General features: G+C 55.8%; 1 protein-coding gene across 1 annotated transcript; it reads left to right on the top strand.

Annotated features, from left to right (window-relative positions):
• Positions 1–639: 639 nt before the first annotated feature.
• Positions 640–6,132, top strand: SH2D6 (SH2 domain containing 6). Its single transcript, XM_037528854.2, has 12 exons — positions 640–714; positions 1,439–1,502; positions 2,407–2,429; positions 2,884–2,944; positions 3,309–3,387; positions 3,534–3,564; positions 3,719–3,743; positions 3,921–3,998; positions 4,186–4,214; positions 4,453–4,536; positions 4,691–4,849; positions 5,440–6,132. The coding sequence occupies exons 1-12, from the start codon at positions 640–642 to the stop codon at positions 5,554–5,556; spliced, it is 825 nt and encodes a 274-aa protein (XP_037384751.2). The 3' UTR covers positions 5,557–6,132.
• Positions 6,133–8,831: the final 2,699 nt, after the last annotated feature.

Consider the following 8,831-nt stretch of genomic DNA (forward strand, 5'->3'; position numbering starts at 1 on the left):
GACCAGCAGGAGGAAAACTCTGCCGAGGATGAATATGAACTGCCCCCCTGTGAGGCCCTGACATTCACTCTAGCTCCTGCCCACCTTCCTGGCACTGAGGAGGATTCTTTGTACTTGGGTGAGGGCAGGAGGGCCCCCACAAGAGAAGGGGGCGCTGGCCTTACCTCTCCTATCTCTGTCTGCTCTGGTGCAGGGACCAGAGGCCTCAGCTGGCATTGCTGAGGCTTCTAGGCCGAGGAGAATGCGATGGTAAAGGAGGGAGGGAAAGACAGGGTGGGGGAAAAAGGAGGAGCAGAGACTGGGAGAGAGTGGGAAGGGGAGAGGCGCCTGGAAGGGGATGTAACCAGGGCAACAGCAGGACAGCTGAAGGCCCCACAAGGTCCCTAGGGCCTGGCTGCCCACTCGGAGATCCCAGCCCTCTCAGAGCAAGAGCGTGGCTGCCGCAGGCGTCCCACCAACACACTCTGGGGTGCGGCCAGGTGGGGGCAGGGAAGCTGGCCGCCTCCAGTTGCCATGGAAACTGGGCGGTCAGGAAGCCAGAAGGCGGGGAAGAGAGCGAGGGAGGGAGGAGGAAATAGAGGCTAGGTGGGGGGCGGGAGGAAAATGGTAACCTCCGTGGGAGAAACCCACCGACCCACAATGTTGGGGTTCTTTCCAGACCTCCCTGGCCCTCTGGGCCCAACCAGGTTACCACCACCACCACAGCCCTCAACGGTGAGCAGCCTCCCCATGAGTGCCCCCTTCCCTACCTGCTCTGCCCCAGGCCACCAATTCCCAGGGAATAAATCTAAGAGGCACCTCATTAGGAAGGCTCCTCCCCCCAACCCCGCTCCGCACCCCCTCCCGCCATCTGCATCCCAAAGGCCGCTGAAAAATTACCTGCCAGTCAGACGATGGAACCCTGTCAGCTGTCGCTCCTCCCACCTGCTGACCCTGGCCAACCCCTCTCCCCGCAGCATCACCCCAGCCTCGCTCAGCTCGCCCAAGAGGGTGGGTGAGTGGGGGTGAGGCACAGGCCCAGCTGCCTCTCCCTGGATCCTGGACGAGAAGACCCCTCTCTGCCTACAGTGAGGTCCCTCTCAGCTGTCAGTCACTGCCAGCTCTCACCCTCGCGGTGACCCCGTTATGGGCTGGGAAAGTTACCGCTTTTGTCTTATATTTTACTACAATATAAAGAAAAACAGTGAAAGAATACGACAAAGGAAGAGTCACGGAATAGAGGCCATGGAATAGAGGTCGCAGAAGAGTTGCCTCCTTTGTTCATTAACTCTAGTGTTTTAGTGGGGTGCTATTTGGGGGGGGGTGAAGCTACATAGATATAAGCAGAGCCACCGCTTCCCACCCCACCATCTTTGCCCACCAGCAGCGTCGGTTCTCCCTCCATAACCGCTACCCACCCCCAACCCGGTTTTCCCTCACTGCCCCATTGTGCCCACAGATGAAGACAAGGCAGCAAAGCCTGAGGGAGCGTGTGAAGCCTGGACAGCCCTCTGGGAGGCAAGGTGATGGGATGTCCCATCTCTTTCTAAGGCCCACTCACTCTCTTTCTGAAACCCACCCACTCCTTGGCCTGAGAAGGGAATCCCAGCAGCTCAGGATGGTGTTGAGTGCATCTCTCCTTGCTCTCAAGCTTTCCCTGGTCCCTGACTCTCCCAGCCCTTGCTCACTTTTTACCTGCTGAGCCTTCCTAAGGCAGGGAGGAGGAGAATGAAGCCCAGAGACATGCAGTGCTTTGCCTGAGGTCACACAGAAGCAGAATTCTTGATTCCCAGGTGCCTTCTGCATGAGCCTTCAGGCGAGGGACACCCAGGATGGACAGGTCTGAAGGGCCGCCTGGACTGCCTGGAGGACCTTCACTATTGAAATGCATCCGAGTGTCATCCCCAATCAAAGGGGTCCTTTTGGACCTCTGAGTCCACCCATGTTATTTTTGCCACCACTGTCCAGAGACTTCCTCCATGCTAAGTGCCATGAGGCCTGTGACACTATAACCAAGGATGTTGGAACAGGGAGGGAACCCAGGCAGCATATTTTTGTATGAAATGGACCTAGAAGGGGGAGCTTTTCGCCCCTCCTTAAATCAAAGAATCCAAGATCAAAAGCTAACTTGAGGCACATTCATTTTTATTACGCTCAGTGATTGGTAAACTTCATGACCTTGAGGGTGGTTTTGAGTTTTGGAACAGCCCAAAGTCATTTGGAGCCATGCCTGGCAAATCAGTCATGAAATCAAGACAGGCAACACCACTGGGGGTGTGAAGTAAGGTGACTAGGGGTGAGCATGGCCTTTTCCTGACTATGAGGATCTCCTCAGATAACTTCCAAGGATGTGCCACTCTTCCAGCCTAAGTGTCACTGGATTCCTTTCTTCCTACTCATGACTAGTGGTTTTCTTTTTCCTTCTAGAACTGGGTGCACCAGCCAAAGTGGTGAGTGGCCCTTCATTCCCCACCTCACACTCTAGGGTTCTGGCAAAGAAGTTGGTCTGGTTGTGGGGGTAGGGCATTGTGGGAAGGACAGGAAATATCCCTGAAACCAAGAAGAAAGGCCCAAAGCAGACCCCTGCCCCCTCTGCCTGCCGCAGGCCCCTGCCGGGGTGTAAGCCAGTTGTCCTCCCCAAGGTGCCACCCAGAGCTCCTCCTGGACACCCACATTCTCTGAGAGCTGGGTCCTATGGTCACCCCAGAAAGAAGGGGAGGTGCTCTTGAGGTGCCCTTCCCAGGCAAAGGAACAGTTTTCATCCTTCCAGCCGGCTCCCAGAAAGAGGACCCTTTATGAGGGGAGAGTGAGGTACCCATAGCTCCCCTGCCCCCAAGTGATGGCCCCTCATCCCTCCTACTCACTTGTCAAACCCTGGGGACCACATACCCCGCCCTACTTCAGGTGCCAGACTCTCGAAAGAAACCCGATGAAGACATCTACCTGGAGTGTGAGCCCAGTCCAGGTGAACACCTCCCCCACCTCAGATCCATCCTGCCCTAAGGCCCTCAGCTACCCATAGTCTGACTTCCTTTCCTGGCTCCATCCTCTTCCCTTGTCTTCTCTCCACACTCACCAACACATACTTGCCTTCAGACACCCCATGGATATCTGCATTTCCACTTCTGATCCAGGTTGGCCCACACTGTGCCCACAAGGGAGTTAATCCCTTAGACCAAGGGCTCTGTGGGCTTCCCAGCTGGTTGTATGGACTCCTAAAAAGTCCAAGCTGCAGAGAATTAGCAGACCCTGCAGCTATCCTCAGTCCCCCCAAGCCCACATGGATTTTTTTGCCTGGTACCTAGACCAGTCTGCCCTCTCTGTTTCAGTCCCAGCTTTGACTCGGACTCCGAGCTCCCCAGTTCTGATACCCCCAGCCACTATGCCAAGGACATTAGTGATGCCCAGGTGAGTGACCCACCAAGTGTGTGTGTGAGAGAGAGAGCACGAGGGCACACGCATGACAGCACCAACTCAGGCTTTCCCAGCCCTGATCCTGGGAGAAGAGGAGGAGATAACACCTTAAGTTCTACTCTCCATTTTGTTCCCCACAGGGCCATGGTACAGCTCCAAGAAGATAAGAATGTAAGAGGCTGGCGGATGGGGAGAAGTTTGCTGGGAAGGGAGGAAGAGAGGAAGGGAGTGGGGGAGGAAGAGGTGGGAGGAAAATGGGACTTAAGGCTCAGGGGAGCAGACCTACAGGGCCAAGTCTTTTCTGACCAGACCTCCTGTGTCCCAGGGAGCAGTGAATGCCACCTCGAAAGGTGAGTACAGGCATCCTCAACATGAACCCAGGCAGTCATGCCAGGGTCCACCCCACTCACAGCCCTGCAGGCCACAGAGTCCCACCCAGTCTCAGGCCCCACTTTGCTGAGGGCGAGCCTCCAGCATTGATTTAAGCCAAGAGCAGGCCTGAAGGGACCTCTTTGGGCATTTTCTAGGGTTTTCACCAAAGCGGGGAACTCTCAGGCGACATTTCAAGAACACTGCCTGTTTGGAGGTCGTGCGTGACCTCGCTGGTGAGTCCTAGACCTGGAGAGGAGAAAGCATTGGCTACCATACTTTGGGCTTCAGGCCTGTAGGCACCTGCCTGTGCCCTCTGAACCCCCACAGCTGGGCTGGAGACCTCCTCTGCCTAATTCCCTCCATGCTAACTCTCTGATCTGCTTCTTGCAGCAGGAATGAGATCCTCTCTTTCCTCTATAGCCTCCACCTGGAGCACCTCGGCTGCTGAGGTGAGGAGGGGTGGGAGAACACTGGGCAGGAGGCTTGGGATTTTCTCTTGGGCCGTGTCCACCATTGCAGGGGACACCAGGCGTGGTTTTGAAATCTAGGCATGGGTGCATCTTTGATCAGCTTCTGAGGAGTCAGTTTGGGGAAGGCAGACGTGAACACGTATATCTGCAACCTGGGGTTCTCCACTCCCCACCCCCATGCCCTGGCACGTTTCTGAGTGGCTGTGTGTCTACACAGGACAGCAGTCTGCTGCATCAACCATGGTACTCCGGGAACTGCGACCGTCAAGCTGTCGAGAATGTCCTGCTACGATTCCAAAAGGTGGGCAACAATAGACCCTTGTGCCTTCTCAGAAACTTCTGCTTATGTGCTGGCTGGGGGGCAGGGTGGGAGGGAGCAGCAGGCAAATTGGGTGGTCAGAGCTGTCAGGTGGTCTCTTGAAAGATAAACTTGATGCTTGGGGTCTCCTTCACAGGATGGGGCCTACACCGTGCGCCCTAGCTCAGAGCCACATGGCTCCCAAACCCTCACCCTGGCAGTGCTTCTCCATGGCCGGGTCTTCAACGTTCCCATCCGGCGGCTGGATGGTGGGCGCCATTATGCTCTGGGCCGGGAGGGCAGGAACCACGAAGAGGTAGGTACTGTAGGGGCCTGAAGGGTCGTGGGTGTGCACACAGCTGTACCTTGGGTGGAGCCAGGAGCACTTACTAAGGGAAAAATCCAGACTCTGTTTTTCTGGAGTGGGTGGAAGTGGCAGGAGCCAGCATCCTGAACTCCTTCAGAAGCCTGAACTCCTTCAGAAGTCTGCTCTGGGGAGTACCCCTCCTGCATGGCTCAGGCTGAATGGACCCAGGTGGAGGCACTTGTGCTGTAATGAAGCCATTTGGGAGGACGATGAGGCCCAGGTAGTGAAGACTGCTGTCTGTGCCAAGAACAAGAAACAGACTGGTCACCCACACTCAGCTTCCTAAGATAAAGGACCAGAGCAGAGGCGCAGCCCCAGAGTTATTTCCATCTGGCCTTGGAAGTATGAAGCTGGCCTACAACATGCCTGTGGCTGCAGTCACAGCAAAATCACAGGAGGCCCAGAGTCGGGCAGGGGAGCTTCATGAGGCAAAAGGGAAAAAAAATATTTAGAAAAATGTCTGTCCTTGCCAGAGCTCTAGGAAGTTTCTCTCCACATAAGGCTCAGGAAACTCACTGATCCCCTCTCTCCCTGTCCAGCTTTTCTCCTCCGTGGCCGCCATGATTGAGCACTACACGCAGCACCCCCTGCCCCTGGTGGACAGACACAGCGGCAGCCGGCAGTTCACCTGCCTGCTCTTCCCCATTAAGCCCTAACCGCACAGTGGATGTGCACAGCTACTCTGGCTCCATAGTTTGCTCCTTGGGCTGTCTCCTCCTTTCCACTGCCACGTTTTTGCCCCTCCAATCCTTTCCCGCCCCCTGCACCAGTCCCCACAGCCCCCCATGGAGGCATTAGTATGAGTTGCCCAGAGACAGAAAGGGTCCCCAAGACCCCAGCCCATGTTCACCCAGAGCCTGGGTGAATGCAGGCCCTGCTGCGTCTCCAGGCCAGTTCCCCAGTCCCAGGCTCCAGGAAAGGCTGTGTCTGCCCTGTTTACTAGAGCAGCCTTCCAAGCCGTTCTGGAGGAAGACCTAGTGGTGGCCTAGAGCAGCCAGCTCCTCAAGGCAGCTGAGAGGCAGGGGGACGGCATCAGCACTGCCTGCACACAGAGAGAATCCTCTCATTCTCTTGGGGGCTTAAAACAGATTTGGCATCTGGGAGGGACTTGGTCACCCTGCATGTTGATCACTTTCAATAAATGTTCGTTGAATGAGTTGTGGAATCGACTGCAAGAAGCAGTAGCCTGTGTTTAGCTCCAAGGTTTCTCAAGTATCCCAGGGCATAGATGTGTTAAGGGGAAAAGGATGTCCCAAAGCTATTTCCATGATGGAAGTGCAGAGCAGAGGTGGCCAGACCAGGGCAGGAAGGGCAAACCTCATTCATGCCCCCTGACTGAGCCTTTTGCCCTTAAAGGGTCCCTGGAAGGAAGACCTAGCTGATTTGGTTTTCTTTGTGGGTGTCCTGGCAGGGAGGGCTCAATGCTGTCTGCCTGTCCTACCCCAGTAAATGATGAAAACAGAGTTAATTAAGTTCTTAATCCACCGCCAATGTACCTTACAGTGTTCCACCTGGGCGGGAAGAGCCTGACTGCGCACGGGGGTGGGGGGGGTGGGGGGGATGTGTAGGGCAGGGGAGTCAGGTGAACCCCAGGAAACAAGTGGATATTGGACGCACAAGTCCCAGGCTCAGAACCTAAGGACGGCTCCGTGGTGGAGTGGAACACAAGAAGCAGATTGGCCCAACAGGGCGTAGCCTGGGAGGCCCGGCCAAGGATCCAGGACTGGGGCTCCCAGAAGGCCGGCGCTGCAGGCAGGCGGGGCGGGCGCGCGGGAGAGCGAGGAAGGCGAATTGCGCCCGGCTGGGCCGAGGGGCGGAGCGTCCCCCTGCCGGCACCCTCTCCCCGGCCTGGCTGGGCGCCCGGAACACCCCGCGCCGGAAGCGCCATGTGACCGTGACTCCGCAGAAGCTGCGAGCTCCGAGAAACAAAGGGCTGTTCTGCGGCCTCCTAGAGCTCAGCCTGGCACGGAGGGCCCGGACCCTACCGCCAGCCTGGGCCCTGGCTCAGACCCCGGCCCATCCGACCCCAGACCCTGGTGGGGCAGGAAGTCGCCCGAGCCTACGAAGGCTGATGCTGGGGGAGCCCTGGAGAGAGCAGCGATGGGGGTGGGGGGGTGTCGGAGGAGGGCATGCCCCAGGGACACTGAAATGCAAGGGCGAAGCCTGATGATTTCTGGTCCACGCTGGCCAGAGCTGGTTGACTCCATCACTGCTGGCTCCAGCAAGTTACTTTCTCCAAACCGTAATTACTGTAGCAGAGGCGAAGATAATCGTCCTCTTGCAGTTAGCCGGTGGTTGGGAGCCTTCAGTGGGGCATTCCCTGTAAAACCTAGAAGACAGTGCAGGGCCTGAGGGCACTGATGGCTCTCTAGCTGCTCTCTCCCAAATGATCATACAGGGGAATGGCCACTTTCATATCACAGAGGGTTGTGGCCAGGGCACCAGGAAGAGGCAGCCGCAGGATGGGTTCAGTTGGCAGAGGGTGGGGTAAGTAGGGTGGGTGCTGCTATGTGAGAAAGGATTAGCTGCTGGGGGCTTTAGCAGAAACTGGGGTATAGGAGACCCCAAGATAACCCCCCTCAGCTCTATTAATCTGTCTGGCTCCCTCTAGGCCCTGGATGGGGTGGCCCTTCTCTACACTCCCTTCTTTCTCCTCTACACTCCTAGGACTGGAAGGTGGGGAACTCACCTTGGGTTGGGCCTCAGGATACAATCATACTCCTGCACACCCTACCAGATTTGCAGGTTTGACTTCTCTTGTGGAGCCCTCCACCCTGTGCCAACAAAGACCCTAGGACCGGTTTTTTTTTTTTGTTGTTGTTGTTGTTGTTGTTTTTAATGAGCTCTGAATTCACCTAGCCCTAAGGCCATATGTCCTTGGAGTTGGGGGTGTGGGGAGAGGGAGAGGAGGGATGCAGAGGCCCTATAGCACAGGGCTCTTGAGTTCATGGCATAACAGGGAGTCTCTACTTGGTCCCAGCTGGGGACTAATTTCAAGGAACTAGCTTCTGTTCTTCCCACCCTGGGGTAAAAAGAGAAGAGAAACAGAGCTAGCAGCAGGGATAGTCAGTGACCCAGGGCCAAAAAGGACTTAGTCTGGGGAGCAATTCAGCTTAGGGAGTGCATCCTCCTTCTGCAGGTCAGTGCTTAGATGTTCCCCTTTTCAGGAAGCCTTCCTGAATCCCCAACTGGGGATTAGGCCCTCCTTAGCAATTGCCTCTTCACTCCCAGGAAAGGAACAACTGCTACCACTGGTGTGTATTCAGAGCCTAGAATACAGTAGGTACCAAATATTTGTGGAAAGAGGCATTGAATGGGTTGAGTCTACCCTGGATTCCTCTAAATCTGATAACATTCCTTGATCAGGTCTTTCTTTGTTTTTGTTTTTGTTTTTAAAGATTTATTTATTTGGGCCTCCCCGGTGGCGCAGCGGTTAAGTGCTGGGTTGCAAAGCTGCCCGCGGCTTCTGCGATGCCGGTTCGATCCCCGGCTGCTCCCCTGCCACCAGAGGAGGGTCCCACATGGCGTGCGGACCTCTCCTGCCGCCCGCTGCTCCCCTCAGCAGTGTACTTCGGTCCTTCTGCCTGCTCTGCTCCCCGCTCTGGCTCTGGTGAATTCTCTCCCCCTCCCGCCCTTCTGACTGTACCCAGTGCTTGTATAAACAAAACAAACAAACAAACAAACAAATAAATAAATAAAACATGCCTCTATTAAAAAAAATTAAATAAAATAAAGATTTATTTATTTATGCATACAACAGCTGGGGTACAGGCCAGAGATGCGGGGGGTGGGGTGAGAGGATTCACCAGAGACAGAGTGGGGAACAGAACAGACAGACTGACTGAAACACACTGCTGAGGGGAACAGCAGGGCGAGACAGGAGAGAGACATGTGAGTTGCTCCCTGGCAGGCTGGGGATCAAATGCGTGCT

Source organism: Talpa occidentalis, unplaced genomic scaffold (assembly GCF_014898055.3).
Source record: "Talpa occidentalis isolate TD23 unplaced genomic scaffold, MPIMG_talOcc4v2.1 talOcc4.5, whole genome shotgun sequence".
In the NCBI taxonomy this organism is placed as follows: Eukaryota; Metazoa; Chordata; class Mammalia; order Eulipotyphla; family Talpidae; genus Talpa; species Talpa occidentalis.

What these genes read in the sequence shown, in the direction of transcription:
- SH2D6 (XM_037528854.2), top strand. Translation starts at nt 640, where the DNA reads ATGTTGGGGTTCTTTCCAGACCTCCCTGGCCCTCTGGGCCCAACCAGG. An exon ending in AGGACATTAGTGATGCCCAG is followed by an intron (nt 3,388 to 3,533) that starts GTGAGTGACCCA and finishes TGTTCCCCACAG; the next exon opens with GGCCATGGTACAGCTCCAAG. An exon ending in GGAGCACCTCGGCTGCTGAG is followed by an intron (nt 4,215 to 4,452) that starts GTGAGGAGGGGT and finishes GTGTCTACACAG; the next exon opens with GACAGCAGTCTGCTGCATCA.